A 20672-nucleotide genomic window follows, 5' to 3' on the forward strand; every position below is an offset into this window, starting at 1 on the left:
TGAATGGCTTTGGGGCTGATAAACACAAGGAGAATCTTTCGATTTATATTTTATATCAGATATAATTGTTGATTGTTTAAAAGTGGGTTTATATAGTACACCAAGCTAAAAGTATCTTGGAAGACACCAAACATTCCAGTGATTAGGAAGAGCATGGGATTTTACAAATGTGCTGAGTGCTTACTGTGTGTCAGGCACTTTACATGCATTAGCTCAGCAGTGGTGCTGAGTTAGACCAGCGCTGTCCAGTAGAAATATGTGAGCCACACGTGACATTTTAAATTTTCTGGTAGGCACATTTAAAAAAGTAAAAAGATCGCTTCTCGGCCTTTTGGCTAATATCAAGTGTAGTATCTGTTCTTATCAGTTTAAAAAAGTAAAAAGAAATAGGTCAAATTAATTTTAGTAATACAATTTACTTAGTATAGTCATAATATTGTCATTTCAATCTGTAATCAATATAAAAAAATTACTGAGGTATTTCCTTCTTTTTTTTCCTGTAAAGTTCTTGAAATCAGGTGTGTCTTTTACACTTCTAGCACATCTCAATTTGGATGCTAAATTTTTGTCTGAAATCCTTGATCTGCATTTGGAGTCATAAAGTTGAAACAATAGATCCCTGTGCCCAAGGTATTCCAAACATACTTAAAGGCACTTTAATTCTTAAATTTACACATTATTCATTAAAATTAAGTAAAATTAAAAGTTAACTTCCTCAGCCACGCTAGCTGCACTTCAAGTGCTCAGTAGTTACACGGGGCTGGTGGCCACCATGTTGGACAGCACGGAGAGGGTGGTACTAGATACTCTGATACTGAGGAAAATGAGGCTCAGGTAGATAAAGCACCTCGTCTAAGGATACAGAGCCTAGTGAATGGCATACTGAGATTTGTATTCAAGAAGCAAAGTTGGATGCACAATTGTGATATTAAGAGATTTCACTGGATCTGATTAAAATATTGCAAGTGATTATATTTGTAGAATGAATGAATCTAAAATATTTGAAGGAAGGACTGGACTGGTCAAGACATGGAAATACACTGAGTAGAACCTATTTGTATTTTCTTTTCTTTCCCATTCCTTTCTTTAAAAAATGATCTATGGGGGCACCTGGGTTGAGCATCTGACTTCCACTTGGGTCACAATCTTGGGGTCCTGGGACCTGGCCCATGTTGGGCTCCGTGCTTGGCCGGGGGAGGTCTGCTTCCTCCCCTCGTGCTGCACTCTCCCTCTGCCCCTCCCCCTGCTTGACCTCTCTCTCTCTCTCTCAAATAAATAAATAAAATCTTTTAAGAAAAATTATCTATGGGCAATGGGGAATCATTGCTTTATAGCAGGAGAATGACATGGTCAAATTTGCATTTCAGAAAGCTCTTGTGACTGCAATTTCAAGGGTAGATTTGAAGAGGATAAAACCAAAAGAATCTATTCGAGTGTATATACAAACCTCATGAGGCATTGTAATATTGGGCAGAAAAATTAAGTCCCCTTTCCATGCCTGCATTGATACTTTGAGGTCACTGATCGAAAGGGGCAGGTGACAGGTAGGATAAAAGTGTGTCTGGTAGGGACCAGCTGGTGGCCACCTGTCATCCTCTCTGGGTGACACTGCTTAGCGAATGCACATGTACTGGATTACCACCTTCCAGATGTGCAACCCCCAAGGTGATAAGGTCTACTCGGACAAACGACTGATGGGTCAGGTAGAATGCTGTGTTACTCATTTAAAATAAGAAATATAATTGCCAGATGGACAAAAGTGCTGGCGTCATCATGGCTAACACACTCTTCGCCAGATCACCCTGGAAAACCAGAGTGTAAATCCTGAGCCTCCTCCGTGAGTGGGGACCGCCTGCGGAGACCAGATCCTGCAGGCAGCTGCTGTGTGTGTCTGGACCAGCGCTTGGGTGCTTCCTCCAGCTTTCGTCCCGTGACTTCGCAGTGCCCCTTGCAGCCTAACCGCCCTGCCTCTGATTAACATAACCTTTAAAAAGTATGTTTATATTGATTAGGGTATTGCTGAGTCTTGATCTTTAGGTAATTGTACGTGTTTGTTTTTGTCCATTGTTTATTACTTTTATCAGAATATATTTGAAGATTGGGAAGTATTTTGTTTGTATACACTCCCCCTGCTTGGTTTTGTTTATTTATTTTTCTCACTTTAGCATCATGAAAACCAAAGGTTGTCTACTGGTTATTTATAACAAAGGTAAATAGTACATCTCATGTTCTTATGCTTGGTTAGAATTTTTAAAAAAGGGGGTGCCTGGCTGGCTCAGTTGGTAGAATGTGACTCTTGATCTCGGGGTTGTAAGTTCGTGCCCCACATTGGGTATAGAGATGACTTAAAAAAAATAAAATCTTAAAAAGATCTAGAGGATCATACTTGCTTAGGAACCATTGGAAGATGACATTTGAAAGTTTATCAAATTCAGGGTGAGGGGTGATTATTAGGAAAGGTTCATTTTCCAAACAAAAAAATGCATCAGAAAATTCAGTGTTTTGAAATGAACTGAATATTTTTTGCTTTAAAATATTTCTTCTCCCCTCTACCTATGCCAATGCCCAAATTTCAAAATGTCTATTCTTTTCCAAATTCTCTGTAACTGTACAATGTGGCCTTTGTCATGTCACTTAAGTAATTAATTTGTTCATTTACGTATTTTTATTCATTCAACAAACATGAAGTTATTCTTTTGTGTACGGGAATACAGAGATGAATGAGCCATAATCCCTGCCCTTTGGAGAGCTAAACAGGGTGACGTTACGGATGCTGTAATATGTATGTCTGGGGCTGGCGCGGTGAAGGCAGTTTCGGGAAGAGTAGATCATGCTCAAGCTGAGACAGATGTGAGTCGGCACTCACCAGGTAGAACATGATTCCCTAGGGAAAAGGAAGAGCTCGAGGAAGGCTCCGGCAGAGGAATGTGGTCAGTTCAGAGTGGGGTTAGCTTCACAAGCGAGGAAAGGGTGCAGCCTCACGGAGAGGTGAGGGCCTTTACATGTTGCCAAAGTGTTAAAACTTTATGCTTTGAGGCAGAGGGGTCTCCCAGTGACTCCGATGCCTGGTTGAAATTCTGAGCTGATCTGCCCTGTTTTCTTCATTCATGTGGCATTAAAAAATGACGGGCTGTGATATGAGATGTGACCCTCATCTTTTCCCTGAAATACTTCTGAGCAGCTCTCTTGCTGGAACCCACTCATCTGCTAAGCTTCAGTGATGCTCAGCAGACGGCATGATTGCACATTCAGCTGGTGCTTGGAAGTCGGTCCTTTGCCGTCTCTGTCACCGGCTCACTGGGCAGCCTGGATGCATGTAACCATTAGGTGAATGTCTCCGAGCCTTGGTGTCTGTAGTGTGAGATGTAGATAATTATACTTATATTCGCCTGCCTTGTGGGACTTCTCCTTAATATTTATAGCTGCAAAAGACTTCGTCATCTTTATTAATAGTTGCCAGATGTGTCGTAAGGATTAATGAACTTATGATCTGAAATGTTTTGAGCTCCTGAAATAGGAGGCAACTGCCTACACTGGGGATGTGTAAAACAGCATTAAAATGCAAACAATACACATTTGGAAATCTGAGCTCTTAGGTGTGAAGGACAAATGGCACACTTAAGATTTCAGTACACTTTGTAGGTATTTTTGGTATCCTTAATGAAGCTCCTGAATTCATCACAGGCCATTGCCCAACACACAAGCCTGAGTCCCCTTGCACATGGGCCCATGCACAGGGGCACACACACGCATGGACACGGGTTCTGCTAACACCACCGTGACCCCCCTCCCGGTCATCCATCCTTCCTGGGCATCATCTTTGACTCTATTTCCCCAGCCTCCCCAGCCAGTTCTTTTCACGTGGTCAGGACTCTCCCTCCTATCTCTAGCTTTTCAGTTCCTTTTCCTCTTTCCATCCAAGTTCAGGCTCTCAGTAGCTCTCCACCAAACCGTTGAAGCAACTTCTTCATTGATCTCTCAAGTTTCATATCTCCCCTGTTTAAGGGTTAATCGTCTCCAAGCGTAGCTCTTATCACCGCTCATTCATTTACCTTTGATAGCTCATCACTGTGGGTGAAAATCAACCATAAGCTCACGGCCCTAACCTGCTTCCCTCTGCCCAGTGCAGGTCACTCTAGATCATTCTGTCTTCCCCAAGCCCTCCTGGCAGATTGAGTAGCTTTTCTGGGGACAGAGGTGGCAGTAGAGGGAACACATCAGGCGCAAAGAGCACCGTGCTTTTGCCATGTCGTTCTTCATGTTGGAAATGTCCCTCTGCCCTGGGAAAAGCCGCTCAGTCTTCAAGGCCTGTCTCAAAGTGCGATCGCCTCCGGCAGGGTATTCTAGGCCTATTTCATTTATCATCCCTTCCTCTGGATCTTCTCTGCGTTTGAAGCTTTCATTCTAGTATCTATCATTTTCCTTGCTGTTTCAGTTATTTGCATACATGTCCTTGCCGGTCTGCCGAGAGCAAAGCCTGTGACTTTGTGAACTTTGTGTTCTTCCCAGCACCTGTTGCGATGCCTTGTACACCGTGAGACCCATCTTTGTTGAACTGAATTTGTACATTGAATGAGTCCCGGTTATCTTCTTCACGTAGGACGGTATTATGGAAAAATTTGAAATACGTAAAAGTAGAGAGAATACGACTGTGAATCCTGTGTGCTTGTCACCTCGCTTCAGCGACAATCAATACAGAGCCGGTGTTGTATGCCTACACCGCACCCTCTTTAGCCTGCACCTTTCAGAGTCCTCGGAGACATATCTACCTGATGCTCACTTGGCCAGGGTTGGTTTCTGGCAGCCGCCACCACCTGGCTTCCCAAGGAGGGGGCCCCGCAAAGTTACGAGCATGGGAGCAGTAGCAGTGCTCCAAGTACTTGACACACACCCAGGACCCCCTCAGCCCCGATCCCATCTTATTTTTGACACTGTTTAGCCGTTTCAGGTGTGTGTCATCATCCAGTGTCCTGCTTCCCCCTTCCTCTGAATGGTGGCCTCGGGATGGGCCTGTTCATGAGGCGGGTATGTTGCTGGTGGAGAAGTCATGGGAGTGACTGACGGTGGCGGGAGGCCTGTGAGGAGAGACGTGAGGGCTCAGCGTGACGGCCCGGAGCCGTGACGTGGGGCCCTGGGTACCAGGAAGCCCGTGGGCTCGCTGATGCCACCGTGTCACAGGCTCGTCCCTTCACTCATGGCAGCAGGTATTTTTTTAAGCATTTCCTGGAGTTTTCTCATTCCCCTGAGTCCGCGAGGAGAGTGTAAGTTGTGTTTCCCTGTTCTGTTAAGGAGGGCAAGAGTCCTCGCATCTTAGAGAGGCTTCATCCTGGCTGGTTATGTTCCACCCTTGGTGGGATTTTACCTGTTTATGCTTTACGGGGGAATGTTTCACCCCCATCTTGTCTGCTTTAAAGAAGATCTAACTGAGGAATAGAGGTATTTTGGGGTTTGAGCTTAAAAGACCTTTTTTCTGCCTTTACGAAGGAAATATGCTGCGAACACCTTTCCGTTTGTGGGGGACTTCAGATACTATGGAAGAAAGTAAATACCAAAAGGAAGATGGCAGCCCCTGTATTCAAGGGCTGTAAGGGAGTGGAGGATACTTGCTTGAGTAACTCCCCTGTCACTGTCTACCGGGTCGCCAGCAGAGCGGAGTTACTTGGTGCTGTGAACTCAGGTTAACCTCCTGAGTGCACCATCTTGTTCCAGGTGGGCTCTTGTCCCTTCAGTAAGAGTTGGGGCTGCTCAGTAGGAAGCCAGTCTTCGGCCATCCAGCCTTAGTGCCTGCCAATTGTCCGGAGCATCCTGATGGCGTAGAAGCCATCGTGGAAACGGGGAGGACCTGGAGCATGTAGGGTCAGAGGAAGGGAAGTGGAAAGATAGGAAATCTGCCTCTCTATGCAATTTAGATTAGGTAAGAGATGAGTGGTCAGCGACTTTTCCTTTTGGATCCAACAAGACAAAGAACACTGCTACTGCATCGAAACAAACTGCGACACCCAATTTTGACCCTCCTGTGAGGCTGTGCTGTCAGGATCCTCTGGGAGCTGGGCATCCTGAGGCGAGGTCCAGACTCTGGTGCTGGAACGGGAGGACCTGAGAAGGAGCCAGAGGTTGGTTGATGGGAGAAAGGCAGAAGTGGTGGATTCGTGGTTTCTTGGAGAGAATCCCGTCTGTCTCTGTATCTCACTGCCGTTGTAAACCCAGCAGCTGCTAAAAGGATGCCTGATTTCTTCTCCTTCGCAGTTACCAGCTACTTCTTCTGACCTCCCTTTTCCTTATCCTGGTGCTAATGATTTTTTCACTCTTTTTTTTTTAATGTTCCTTGAGCCGCATGTCCATAAATAATGACGTCCTTCTCGTGCTGTTGCTTACACAGCCATTGATTCAGGCTCTCACCCCCTCTCATCTGCTCTGTTGCTGGAGTCTCCTCAGCGATCTGCCTACCTTAGCCTTTAAATATTTCTCCAGTCGCTTTGCCTTCTACTGCCAGATCCGTCAGCTCAAGCTCCTGCTTTTCACTCAGGCATCTCTGGCGGTCCTCGTCCTTACTTGATTGGGATACCAAAGGGTCTCTCCATGTATCTGTCCCGCTTTTTGCTCTGCCCCAGAAGTGGGCTGTAGCCGGACTGGCCTCCTTACTCCTCACTTCCTGTGAAGACACGCGCCGGTCCTGCTCGGGCACCAGTTGTCCTTGGCCATCAAGGCTTCGTTTGTGTCCCACCTCCTGTCTGAAGCCCTTCCCGATCTTTCCTGTTCCCACCCCTTCTCCCTGGCATCCTAGAACGCTTGTAGTGCAGAACAGCCTTGACGAACACACGCCGTACGTGAGCGCAGAGCCTGTGTGCGTGTAAGCACGCCGTGTGTGTTACTGTTTTCAGCACGTTTCTGGGGTTACCAGCCGCCTGCTGTGCTCCTTACTGCTAACACTGCCCTGTGTAGTGTGGCGTCGCTAGCCCTTGGCAGGCCTACTTGGCAGTGACTTGTTAGAATTCGCGAAAGTTGTAGAAGTTCACTTCGACTGGGTCCTCCTGACGGGCTCTCCAGTCTGTTCAGTGGAAACCTCTGGTTATCTCTGTTCTGCTTCTCTTGATCCCTCACGCCTGCCTGTTCGCTTGTTTCCTCAGCCCGTGCCCCGAATCATGGTGCAGGCTGCCCTCGCGGATGCTGGGACGACCAGAGCGGCGGAGGTGAGTCAGACGGGCGGGGGTGGGGGGGTGCCTTCACTGGCAGCCGCCCCACATGTGGGGGGTGGCCCCGATGCCGTAACTGTTGAGTCCACACCCGTGGGTTTTTCATTTTAGCGTTCCCGTTTTGATAATTAGCTATAATATAGGTCACTGTCTTCTCCCTCTATATTTTCCTTGTTCCACTTTTCTATTTTCAACTTGTTAATCATATGATTGCTGAACTTTTAGGTGCTTGACTGCTAATGTAGTCTGTTGCTTTAATAGCCCACTGCTAGGCAAAGGCGATTTCTATAAACAGAACAATCTCCTTATTCCAAGTGTTTGCTTAATTCTCAGTTTTACATTTCATTCTGATTCATGATATCAGCGTGAAAAGACTAATGCTAAGCTGGGGAGAAAATAGTCTCTTATGATCTCCCACAGATGAACAGCACTTCTCATCTTATGAATAGCAAATCTATTTTCTCCCACTGTGCGTTCATTCTCTTAGGAAATGCTGTATCTTCATCAGAAAATTTTATTTATTAAAACAACAGCAAAATGGGCAAATAATCTGAAAGGGGATTCAGTCCTTTCTGAAAGGCCCTTTCCAATCCAGGACATATTTGGTGTTCACGTGGCCCCCCTCACTCCCCCATGAGTCGTGTGAGGCAGGCCTGGGGCCCCAAGGCCAATGGGACAGAGGGAGGCCGAGTCTCTTACTGGCGAGGGCACCAGATCTCCTGCAGCCTCTGCAGCTCCAGCCACACCGCTGTTCATCCTGGTGGTTTTTGCAAGGCTAGACTTTCACAGCAGTCTCTAGGAGTGGCAGTGGTAAGGGAATAACCCAAGGCTGGGGAACAGGTTTCCACTCACATAGAAACTCCAGTCAAGTGGGAGCGGCTTCCCGCAGTGCTCTCACGGAAGGAATCTGAGGCTGCGCTCGGGCTCAGCAGGAAAGAACGGTGCAATCAGGGCTCGCCTTCTGCCACCTTTGGTCTCTGATGTCACTGTGGATCTGACCTCTGGTCCCTGGTTGTAATTACTGGAGCTTTGGATAAACCCTTTAACCTCGCTGGGCCAAGTTGTAAAATGCATATGGTAATACTTCCTGGCCTACATCAAGGGATTCATGTGGGAGCAAATGGGATAATGACCAGGGAAATCTAAGGCACACTCCCTGGACTGTCACCTCCTCAGGACGGGACATAGCTGGCCCTTAGCAGACAGCTGTCCATGTGGCAGTGATGGGGTATTACCCACCAAGGGAATAGGGAGCACGCATGATTCCAGAACCAAAGTTCCCATTCAGATCCTAGGCTCTTGTAATTTTGTTTGTATATTCTTCCCTGCCTGGTCAGTGATATTAAAAATAAAATAGAAAAGAATAAATAAAACATGTACAAGTTGCAAAAGAAAAATGATTGAAGGATTGCCTAATCTTTTAGAGTATTTATGCTGGTGACAGTTATTGATCTATTGGATTTAGTAAATTTTGCAGCCTAGAGATCCATCACAAAAATGGGCTGTTAATCTCAAGAGGTGCCGTTAATTTTGTACCCTGAAAGTGTGCCTTGTGGGGAAAGGAGGGCCTCTGGAGACAGGAATATAAATGACAATTCATGTGAAAATGCATGATTTATCAAACTTCTGAGTTAAGCCAAGTAACTGTAAGAGACTTATAGATCTCAGCTGTTTCCCAGTTCAAATAAATCCTGTATTTCAAATGGAAAATGGCCATTCCTGTAATATAAATAATCTTTCCATAAATATTGGAAGACATATTTCTTTTTCTGAACAGCACCCTTCTCCAGTGCACCAACCCCATTCCCCATTCCTGCCTTCTCTCTTGCCCCTGTCATTGTGAATCGGGGATAGAAAGATAATCTGCTCTCTTCTTCAAATGGCTTCAGCTGTCAATGAAAGAACACCTTAGCAGCACCTCAGAAACAGTAGAATGTGGACGGGCAGTGGCTGTTGTCATTCCCCAGGAGATTGGGGCCGCGTGTGTGTCTCTACCAGTGTGACTCAGACGAGTGATCCCAGAGGGGAAGGCCAGCCTCTGTGGCTCCTTCCGCGCTCAGCCCCTCTTCACTGCAGGGCGGACGGCTGCTCGGCCTGAGTCTCCCTGGATCAGAGGGCCCCGACCCGTGACACGAGACCGGCCTGCAGCCCGCCCGTCTCCTCTTCTTCCATCTGACTCCCCGCCAGGAGCCGCAAGTCAGCTACCAGGCCCGAGCGTCGTTCGTGGCTGGGCTGGTGGAAGCTATGCTAAGTCCCTTGTGCATCCGCCAAGGACATCCTCCTCCATCCAACTTTGCAGGAGAAAGTGCTCTTCTGGCTCTAGTGATTCTGTCCGTTCCCCATGAAGTCCCTGGTGGGGAGGGGATCTGTTTCCATGGGAACAGGGTTCTGAGCCTGAGTGCAGCAAGGCCAGGGGTGCAGGCGGGTAAGGAGGGACTGGAGATTTAGTGTGCACCTACTGGGTGCCGCGCCCTGGGGTGAGGGCCTTTTCCTGCCTTGTCAGGCCTCATGGACCCTGTGTGGCCATCGAGTATGCATTCTGGCCCACCACCAAGCAGGTGCTGTTCCACACCAGCTGAATGTTCTGTGAGTCAACTCAGTTCTGACACTGTCTACCCGCAGACCGCGTCAGCACCCACTCAGGCCCACAAGACTGCCCCCGCTTTGGAGGCCAGTCGCAAGCCCAGGTTGTCTGTCACCTGTGCTCTGACCAACCGGCTGTAGATAAGAGGTTCCAATGATCCCCACTTGGGTTTGATTAATTTGTTAGAATGCTTCACAGAACATTTTTACTCACTAGATCACCAGTTTATTCCAAGGGATACGACTCAGAAACAGCCAGTGGAAGCGAGGCATGGGGCAAGGTGTGGGGAAAAGGTGTGCACGTTCAGTGCCTTCCTGGGTACCCTGCTGTCCCCACACCTCTGCATGTTCACCAGCCCGGCAGCTTCCAGAAGCCTGTCCTTCCAGGTTGTTATGGAGGCCTTGTTACACAGGCGCTATTGATTAAATCATTGGCAATTACTGATTAAGTCACCTGCAGCCCCGCTCTCTGCCCCGGAGGCCGTGGGGCTGACGCACTAATCACAAGGTGGGTTCCCCTGGCACCCAGCCCCCATCCTGAGGTGCTGCCCCAGAGTCACCGCCTTAACGTGACCTCAGGTGTGGTTGCAGGGGGCTTGTTACAAGACACCTTTATTGTTCTTAACACGTAGGAAACTCCAAGGGTTTCAGGAGCTCTGGGGCAGAAACAGGATGAAGGCCGAATATATATTTCTTAGGGTAAGTCAGGCTATCCCAGGCAGCGGTTAGACTCCGGAGTGTATACACAAGGCCAGGAGGTGGAAGGGGCAGGCCGGCGGCCGCCCGCTGTGCTCTCAGCGCCCGCCTGGCCCATAGTGGGCTCCTCGGCATTTGGTGCGCGGAAAGCCGGGGTCACATGGACGAAGTGGTGGCACAGATGGGACACGGGGTCCGCCCTAGTGCACAGCAGCGGCTTCCCACCCTGCGAGCCGTCATGTTTCAGCCGATGAAATCTGTCGCAGTTCTTTTGGGAATGAGCAGCAAACTTGGAGTTTTAACCAGTTCTCCTTGCGCCCTTCCCTGCTCCAGGCTCACCGAGAGAGCGTGGGGATCAGTGCGGCCCCTGATGTGACTGCGCACGCGGCCCCCGTGAAGCTCTACGACAGACCGACCAAGGCGCCTGCCCTGCAGGCGGCCGCTGCCGGCGCCCAGGCCCCCGAGGTGCAGGAGGGGCCGCCCAGCCCCCTGAGCGAGGCCTCTAGCGGCTACTTTTCCCACAGCGTGTCCTCCGCCACGCTGTCCGATGCGTTCGTCCCTGGCCTGGACAGCGCGGCGACAGCGGGCGGGCAGACCCCCGGCTCGCCCCCGCCGGCCCTCTGCCAGGCCACCCCGGAGACCGAGTTCCCGCTTCCCCCGACCGCTGCCGCGGCAGACGGTGAGCTTCCCGCCCGCCGGCAAGGCCAGGGCAGCCTTCTGTCGCTGCCGGTCCCAGCAAAGCAGGATGCGTGGGGCGACAGCGATGGCGCATGCGAGGCCAAGGAGCCGGTTTCCTCGGAGAAGGAAGACGCGAGCGCACCCCCGACTCCTCTCCCCGCTTGCGCCCCCCCGAAGGAATCGCGCAGCCGGCAGGGCGGGGGCGAGGTGTCCCCGGCCAGCACGCGGCTCCGAAGGCCCGAGGAGCGCGCGAAGCCGGCCGCCGGCTCAGAGCTGGTCGCCTCCACACCGCAGGTGCCTCCCGACCTCCTGTCTCCGTCCCCTGCTCCTGCGTCTCCGTTCAGAATCCAGAAGGTGCGGACCTCCGAGCTGAAGTCGTTCACGCGCATGCTGGGCGGAGACCCCAGCTGCCCGGCGGCGGCCGAGGAGGACCTCCTGGCCTCGGGGGCGCTGGGTGTCGGCGGGGCGGGGGCACCGGCCCTGGGAAAAATGGAAGTGTCCTCCGATTCTGAAGAAGCCAGCGAAGTCCCAGAGTGGCTCAGAGAGGGAGAATATGTCACCGTGGGCACCAACAAAATGGGCATCGTGAGATACATCGGGCCCACCGACTTTCAGGAGGGGACGTGGATCGGAGTGGAGCTGGACTTACCTTCAGGTGAGTGGCGCTGCTTGGGGCCTGGTTCCCGGCGTGCAGGTGACTTAGCCAAGGGCGGGCTGGCAGAGGAACGTGCTGTGTGCCCCTGGGCATATCATTGGACCTCCCGGAGCCTCTACTTCTCAGGACCAGGAATAAGAGTTTCCTAAGCCCTCTCTTTGTTTAACCTGCATTTTTCAGAAACCTAAGACATTAATTGAAAGCCACTATCAATTTGGTAATGAATTTAAGGACCTTTTTTTTTTTTAAAGGCACAGAGGCCTCTGCTCTTGAACTGTTAACAGTCTGACGGTAGCTCTGTGCGGGTCTGCTTGGGTTGCAGACACATGTCTGTGGGGGTGCTTGGATGCCTGGGCGGGAGAACAGGAGGCGGGGTGATCTAAGGTGCATTCCAGGCTCACCAGTCTCTTAAGTGTCATTGTAGAATGGCACATCTTACAAGCGACTGGATCACCATTTTCCGAAAAACCAGGGGCACAACTTAAGGAATTACTTGGTCCTTCAGATGTTTGTATGTATGTATGTATGTATGTATGTATGTATGTATTTATTTATTTATTTATTTATTTATTTAAGAGGGAGAGCACGAGCAGGGGGAGCAGCAGGCAGAGGGAGAAGCAGACTCCCCACTGAGCAAGGAGCCCCACATGCAGCTCGATCCTGGGATCCTGAGATCATGACTTGAGCAGAAGTCAGACGCTCAGTCAGCTGAGGCACCAGGCATCCCCAGATGTTTTTTTTTATAACACAGCTTTATTGTGATACCAATTCACATACTGTAAAGTCTACCTGTTAGAAGTGTACAGTTTAATGGTTCTGAGTATATTTACCGAATTGTGCAACCATTACCACAGTCTACTTTTAGAATAGGTTTATCAGTCCTCCCCCACAAAAAAGCCACATGTCCATTTGTAAGGCAGTCTCCTCCCTAAGCCCTAGGTAACCAATAATCTATTTTTTGTCTCTCTAAATGTATATGAAATGTCTCAGTCTGGACTTTCACATAAAGGGGATCAGGCAGGATGTGGGCTTTTGTGACTGGCTTCTTTCACTTAGCATGATTTTCCAAGGTAGATCCGGTTACAAGCTGGGTCAGCACTTCATTCCTTTTTATGGCCAAATACTGTTCTGTTGTTGGGGGGGCACCTTTTGTTCATCCATTTGTCAGTGGGTGGACATGTGGGTGGTTTCCACTTTTTGGCGACTGTGAATAATGCTGTAAGTTGGAAGTGGTTCCAGAAGAGTCCTATAGCTAGAATATTTTTTGAAGGAGTATCTGCTACTATGTGCAGAGGAATTGGGAGAGAAGTTTATATCTGCAGTTGAATTCAAGAATTGAAGAGGGATTAACAAATGGATCAGTTCATCCAACAATATGTATTAAGCATCTACCACGTAGCAGTCACCATGTTGGATCCCAAGGATACTTTGGGGAGTGAAATAAAGTCCCTGGTTTCACTGGACTTTCATTTTAAGAGGGAGAAAATTGCCAAGTAGACAAATAAATAATTAAAATTTGATAGTAGTAAGGATCATGAAGAAAATGAAATGGGGTGAGTGGGCCGGATGGTGAGGAACCTAGAAGCGGGGAGCTGGTGCTGGGGGCGGGGGTGCATGCCCTGGGAGCCGAGTGACAGCGGTGGCCCGAGAGAGATGGTCTGTTAGGTGCTTTGAGAGGTGCACTGAGGGGACCCTTGTTGATGGAGAGCAGAGGTGTGGTGGGGAGAGAAGGGCAGGGACAGTGGATGTAGAAAATTCAAGATTGTTTTTTGCTGCAGAGATCATGCTCCCCACCAACCTGTCCCCATGGCACGTTGACATTTAGGGGTCATGGAGGCCCGTTTCTTCAGGCACCCTCTCCCTGTACTGACTTGAGTGCCGGGTTCTCCTTCTTCACCTCAGTGCATTTTCTGTTGCTTTTACAAAGGAAACTTCCTCATGCCATCTTGATACATCAAGTGTGATATCTGACTAGCTACAATTTGGTAATTTGCCAGTTTCCATCTGTTAGAGTCAGGAAAAATAATCGTTCTACAATGACATCCATCCTAGGTTTACATGTTGACCAGCCAGGTTGAAGGTCCATGCCCGAGGCTGGGGTGGGGTCGGTCCAGCTCTGCTTTGGTGACTTGCCTGCACCCGGACACCGGAAATGGCAGGACCTGGGGCTGCCCGGGGGTGCCCGTCCTTGGGGACCACCGTGTGCCTCCGGGGTCACCCCGGCCTCCTTTGCTCAACAGTGAGCACCTGTGCCCCTGGGGAGCCACCAGGCACACAGGGGCCCGGAGCGAGGGGCTGTGAGAAGCCACCCCCATGTGTTCTTCTCTCCTCCCCTCAGGTAAGAATGACGGCTCCATCGGAGGGAAGCAGTACTTCAAGTGCAACCCCGGCTACGGGCTGCTGGTGAGGCCAGGCCGGGTGCGCAGAGCAGTGGGCGCAGGCCGGCGGCGCAGCGCGGGTCTCCGGCTGCAGGGCGCCCCCGAGCCCCGCAGGAGCAGCACCCTCTCCGGCTCCGCCACCAACCTGGCCTCCCTGACCGCGGCTCTGGCCAAGGTGGAGGGCGCCACAGTGCTGAGGGCCGACAGGAGCCATAAGAACCCTGAGAACCGAAAATCCTGGGCCAGCTAAACCAGTGCTGGATGCTGCAGCCCCCCCTCCCCACTCCGGGTCGCATCCTCCCGGGCTGCCTGCCTGCTTCCCTCTGCCTCCCAGGCAGAGGCTGACAGAGAGGGGGTGGCCAGTGCCCCCTTCTGAGCCTTGCCAGCGACAGCGCTGGGGTGGGGATGGGAACTGAGTGGGCAGGGACACCTTAAACCCCCTTCCGTGGGGAACATGGCGAGGCATCCTTTCTGCACAACACAGGGCTGCTGACCTCTCCCTGCTCCTCCTGGGACTCTGGAAGCTTCCTCTGCGCAGAGAATGGGGAGGCATCTCAGCAAGGTAGAGGGTGGAAGGTTCTGGGAGCTGAGAGCAGTCCTGGATTGTGGGAGCGAGGCTCCTGCCCATCCCCGTGCCTGGGGTCCCCCCCCCCTGGGGGGGGGCTGCTGTTCCTTTTTTTGGTTCTGATGACCCCATTAACCTCTTAACCATCTCAGTGCCTTTCTTTCCCGCAGAGGGGGGGCATCCTCCCTGTGCCTCCAGAGCTGGCACCCCGGCCGACCTGTGCTGGTCCTGGCTTGCTCCCTAGGCTCACTGCATCCCTCCGGCCCCCAGAGTCCCTGCACCAAGTAACGAGCTCCCGTAAGTGCCTCTGGCTAGCCTCCTGAGGTTTCTGGCACTGGGTCCAGGGCGCCCTAGCAAGGGGCACTGGGCCTGGCCCCTCCTGCCTTTCCCTCTTCCTTTCCACAGGGTTTCTTAGGGCTTTCTTTGTGGGTGTGTTAGTGTCTTTAATACCTGCAAAGTGTTTTCTCTTTGTCATTTATTCCCTTAACAGAGTGCTTAGAATATATTTATTTATATTTATTTTTTCAAAATCTGAAGTCATTCGCGAGCCACAATCATCTGCCCAGGCATGAGTGCCCGGGGCTTGCCTCGCACATCGCCAGCCTCTGAGGTCACTCGGGCTGCCAGCCTCCGGCCTCGGGTGGAGGTTCCCAGAGGGGCCAGAGGATGATGCCCCTCCTTATGTCGTTATTGACACAGATACACAAGTGGCCTTACTCTAAGGTGACAGTGACAACTTGGAGAATTATGTTATTGTGCTTCTGCAGTGACGAAGTCAGGGGCATCACGGCCTTACCTGGTGCAATTTTGGTTTCTTGGAAGGACCTTAGACTAGTTTAACTTGGCTATTCTCTACCCTGACTCCCTGACCGAGCCTGGGGGACTGTGGCCTAGCAGGGCTCCCCCCTGTCCCGGTGGCTGGCCCTTTGCCAAGCCACAGACGCGGCGCGGACAGCATGAGACCTCCAAGAGCATTGCCCACCTCCTGTCAGGATACCTCTGGGCCTGGAGCCCTTTCCCGCTGGGCTCACTGGGACGGGGTCTGTGGAAGCAGGCAGAGGGCTGGTGCCTTGCAGGCCGTGGTGGTGCGTGGCCCGGCGGGAGGAAGTGCTGGGTGGGCAGCAGGGCGGGCAGGGCCGATGGGGCCCCTCCATGGCAGCAGTAGCCCAGCGACCACCTGCCGTGCGCCTCACGAGCTGGCCGCAGGAGCCTAGGGGACACGGTGGCCCCTCCGGGACAGAGCCCTGGGTCAGGATTTGTGCGCAGCCGTCTTGGAGGCCCGTTTTTAGCTCTCACGTTTAGACCCTAAAAACAATGCCCAGAAAGCCCTTTTTTGCAAAATCTCATTCTCTAGGGATTTGAAGCCCCTCCTGAGAAGTAACACCAGGTTCCCTGCCCCTGGGTGGGGCTGGGTGGGGCTGGGTGGGGCCCGCGGGCAGCTGGGAAAGCAGAGCCCCGTGGGCACCCCCAGGTGTGCGGCTGCTGTACGCCGCGCCCCCCCCGGGGAGGAGCCCGAGATTAATTAGCTTCCATTAATTACACGTGGCGGTGCCCGCCAGCCGCTCGGGCCCAGCTCCCTAACAGCCCGCTGTGCGCCAGCGCGGTTTAACCGGCCTGGGAGGGGGTGGGCCACACTCGGCGGACAACGCGGGCCTCCCGAGGACAGAGGACAGGGCCCGGAGCGGACGAGCACACCCCTGGCGTAGCCTTAGCCCCGCAGATGTTCATAGTTTCAGGGCTGGACGGGATCTTCCCACAGGCAACAGGCTGAAGCCAAGGAGAGGTCGGTGCTGCTTTCCCGCTTGTAGAAGTTCGGGCGTCCGACTGCGCGCCAGGCGCTCTCTGCTGTCCCCGGAAGCACCGGGCACCCTCTGCTCAGCGCCGAAGCTGCGCTCCCACCCCCGGGGGCCCCTGCGTCCCGTCCTCGGCCGCACAGCTCCGTTGGCCCCGGGAGGGCGGTGTCTCTGTTCCTCCGGCCGTGGCGGCCGCGGGGGCACCGCGGGGGCTCCTGCCCGGCGCCCCACGTGTGAGGGGACCCGGCCCAGGGGCGGGGCAGCCGCAGCCGCGTGGCGCCCGTCTTCGTGCTGTGCGTTCTGCGCCCTGCTCTTCCGCGGAAGGTCCTTCCCGGCCCAGAAGCCCTCTAACAACCCGCGTCCCGTTAGGGGTCGTCCGTGGGGCCCGTGGACGCGGGTCCGGCGCCACCCCTTTCTCTGGGGCGAGCCGCTCCTGCCCCCACAGCCTCCGGTGACCGGCCTGCGGGCCCACGCCGGGCACCGCGCGCACTGGGGAGAACCACGGGAAGGTGGAAGGCCGGCTGGCTCTGTCGCTCGGGCTGGGAAAGACGGAGTAGACCGCAGTGGGATTGAGGACCCGAGCAGGGGGGCCGGGGAAGAGCCCTGACCGAGTTCAGACCGGCCCGGCGTGGCAAGAGGTTTCGGGACCACCTTCTCTTCCTCCCAGGCTCGCCGCCTCCCCGGCCCGGGCCTGCTTTTTAAACACGGCCACGTCCCCCGCCCGAGATTCCGCACCACCGTCCTGGTCCCCGCATCTCCCCCGGGCACAGCAGCCTGTGCTTGGAGCCCGGCCTTCTCTGGGCCTGGAGCACCTGAGCGGAGCGCCGGGCGGGACAGCTCTGTTGCCCCCCGGGTGGGCAGGTCGTCGTTCTTCGTGGGAGGAAGGTGCTGGGGGGCTGCTTGCCGGGGTTTCCTGCCAGTGGAGCGTGCTTTGGGCCCCGCCCCGTAGCGTGCGAGAGAGGACAGGGCCGCCCCGTCGGTGTTCGGGGCGGGGGCGGGGGGGCGGCTATCACTGCGGCTGGCCGGTCACCAGTGCCCGGAGAGGCGGGTGTGGCTCTCCTGCCCCAGCTGCGGCCCCGCGGGCACCCTGGCAGCCACGAGGGCTGTGCCGGGTCCTCGCAGGGACAGGGTTTGCCGTCCTGAGCCTCCCGTCTTCGTGCTCCGCCACCTGCACGTCCCTTCCGGGCCCGTGTGTCGCCGGATCACTCGGGGTGCAGGCGTCACTCCGTTGTAGTCCGCTGTCTTCCCGGGCAGCACCCCTCCTTGGTGGGGCGGGGTGAGCAGTGCCAGTCGGAAGGAGGCCCGCCCTGCACTGGTCTCCGGCCTTCCCCCTGGCTTCTCGGTGCAGACTCCTGGTAACTCGTTGCTGGGAAAGCAGTGGCACGAAGTAGACGTGGTCACTAAAGCCGTAGCCCAGGCAGTCCCCGCAACCCAGCATTTATTGGGCCAGACGTGGCGTCTTGCGGGTCGTGTGACCGTGGGAGACGGAGGGAAGCGCCCCATCTCCCCTGCCTTCTGTTCTCACCTTACTGATAGGCCTGATGGTAAATGGCGGGTCAGCGCTAGGATGCGGGATGTGGTGCCGGCAGCTCCCGGCTCTGGCATCCGGGGTGACAGCAAGAGGGCTGCCTGCACGCACGTGCCGCACGAGGACGTGGCAGAGGCCAGGCGGGGGCCGCAGGGGGGGCAGCTGTCCGGAATCCCAGCCTGGCCGGAGGCGCGGGAGCAGGAGAAGGCCCGGCCCGCGCGTGGGGCCGGGCTCAGCCGTGAAGGGCCTCGTGTGTTTGCGGAGAGCTTGGCGCTTCCGTTGAGCTGTGAATGGGACCCTTGAAGAGTTTGAACGGCTTTAGGCGTTTCCATCCCCCATTACTTCCCTTTTCTCCCCTTGGCTTACTGTTCCCTGTATGTGAGACCCCCAAGAAGTTCCAGGGTATTTATTTTCCTGGCGAAGACCAGCCCCACTTGCCTGAGGTCTGCCTGGAGGCCTGCGTCTTGGACGGGGAGTGCCCGAGGAGGCGGCCACCAGTTTGTCGTGCCTTACCCTGGGGACGGCGAGTGCAGCCTGTCTTTTATGCCCAAGACGCTGGCTCGATGATCTCCGCACGCCTCTCTCTCTCCGAGAAGTCCGACGTGCCTTCAACTGGGCCGCTGACACTAATTTTGTGGGGGGTCTTGGAACATCTCCATGTGCAGAGTTGTGTGAATACGATGGGTTCACGTATAAAGAAGTGATTTTGATTGAGGGACTATATTGATTTGCTGCACATGAAATGGGAGTTTAAAAAAAATCCAAAGACTCTGTAATGAATTGTAAAGACTGAATGATTTGTATTATATAATGAACTAAACCTCTGTAATTTTGTACCATATATGCCTTTCCGTCGTATGACCAGCAGCCTCTAAATAAACCCAGATGATTTCTTGCCTATGTCTGAGGTTGGTCTTGTTGCTTTTCCCTCCCTGACCCAGGCGCGGGGGTGTTTGGGGTCATTCCAGACGGTCCCACAGGGCAAGGGGTGGCCTGGGTCCAAGGCTTTTCAAGATTGAGACTAGAAGAGGGAGGCTCGGGGAAGCAGCAGGTCCCCGAGCGCACCTCTCCGGGCCCTGTGCTCTTTGTGGTGTGGACTGAAGAACCGGGGAGGCCCCACGGGTTCTGTGGCCAGTCCTACTCCCCTTAGGTGAGACCTCTCACAGGAGCCAAGAACCAGTTTCGGGTAGCGGGAGCATCTGGGCTAACTGGGAGGCAGCTGGCCTGGAGGGGGTCGGAGGTGGCGGGGACAGGCCGCTTCTCTGGAGCAGTGTGTCCCAATTCTCAGGGCACGGCCCCACTGGCGTGATCCACAAGCCCCACCCCCCAGCAGAACCGCCAACTAGGGAGCCGAGGACGTGTTCCGCTGCTGCGCAGGTGGTTCTGGGGAGGGGATGGTGGTTGCGGACACTGGCAGGGCTGGCCACACCCCCACAGGCTGTGGAACCCAGTGTTCTCTCTGGGTTCCTGCTTGTCCCCATCCTCAGGACGTGCGCCCAGCGTGGCCCAGCACGGTTCGCAACGGCCCGGCCGACCTGGGCAGATGAGCAGGTCTCCTTCCTGTCAGATGGAGCACAGGACGGGGACGAGGCCGGCCGGGGTGCTGCTTTCACAGGGAACCGACTCCCTGGGCAGCCCTGCGTCCGCGGCTCACTTGGCCCTCCTCTGATGTGAATGTCCTTGCAGATGGAGAGGGCTGATGGGAGGTGGCCACCAGTCAGGGCACATCTTTGCGGGATTTGTTTATACCCCTAAGTGCCAAAGAGTTGTTCTCAGAGAGAAGTACTGCCAAATTATGACAGAAATTTGGCAGCCGGGAGCGGCCCTGCTCTGAGGCAGGAGTCTGAAGGCAGAATTGATCTAGCTCCTGGGATAAATCCTCATTTTTCGAGTTGCTACTTGTTCTCTCGCAACTCATACTATCTTCTCTGTCTGCCTGAGGCTGGGGGGTTGTTACAGTTGCTCAGACCCGAAAATGGGCTCCAGTGGACACGTCCCATTTAGTTGGTTTGGTCACTCGCTGAGTCACTCAGTGTTCTTGTCCTGCGCCGGGCCTCGTGCAGCGAGCAGGGCAGACAAGCGATCCTGACGAGCCCCACAGCCGGGTCTAGAGGGCACGGGGCCGCCAGGAGGGGCCCCAGGGGCTCTAGGGGTTGAGGAGGGTCCCTCCAGGCTGGTGTTTGCAGGACTCGGAGGACAGGAGGTGGAGGGGGTACTGCTGGGCAGGCGGCGGGCCTGAAGGAAGCAGAAAGCAGTTTGGGCCCAAACAGAGGAGCCTGAGGTCACGATGCTCTCTGTATTCCCTCCCCCATCCTCCGCTCACCTCCGCTTGCGACTTTGGGTTTGGGGGCAACTTAAAATTTAGCAGAGCCTTTTCTAATGATGTATGTATGGTAAGAAGAGAAAACCGTTTACTTCTCAGGCTTTCTCTGAGGAGGAGTAAAGCAAATCAAGCCGAGTCTGTTGGGTGAGAGGGGGCTCGGGCACTCTGTCCTTGAGTCCTGCGTAAGGATCTGACCCCAACCACTGGATGTCTTTAAAGAAACACAACGAAACACAACGCTTTCTTTGATTCCATTTTTCCACTGCTCAAGGTGAAGAAG

At 53.7% G+C, this 20672-nt stretch overlaps 1 protein-coding gene and 1 pseudogene across 2 annotated transcripts in view; both read left to right on the top strand.

The window, feature by feature from the left end:
- KIF13B (kinesin family member 13B) overlaps nt 1-18969 on the top strand; it is a 201206-nt gene extending 182237 nt beyond the window's left edge. For both annotated transcript variants that reach the window (XM_064585325.1, XM_045880084.3), the window contains 3 exons: nt 7128-7190; nt 10806-11805; nt 14144-18969. In XM_064585325.1, coding sequence (XP_064441395.1) covers nt 7128-7190; nt 10806-11805; nt 14144-14433 — 1353 coding nt within the window. In that variant the 3' untranslated portion in view covers nt 14434-18969. The remainder of the gene's footprint in view (nt 1-7127; nt 7191-10805; nt 11806-14143) is intronic.
- LOC123849196 (U2 spliceosomal RNA) lies at nt 316-419 on the top strand (annotated as a pseudogene).
- Nucleotides 18970-20672: the final 1703 nt, after the last annotated feature.

This window comes from Mirounga angustirostris, unplaced genomic scaffold (genome assembly GCF_029215605.1).
Source record: "Mirounga angustirostris isolate CCGP_5_RB_7025 unplaced genomic scaffold, mMirAng1.0.hap1 SCAF_2, whole genome shotgun sequence".
NCBI lineage: Eukaryota > Metazoa > Chordata > Mammalia > Carnivora > Phocidae > Mirounga > Mirounga angustirostris.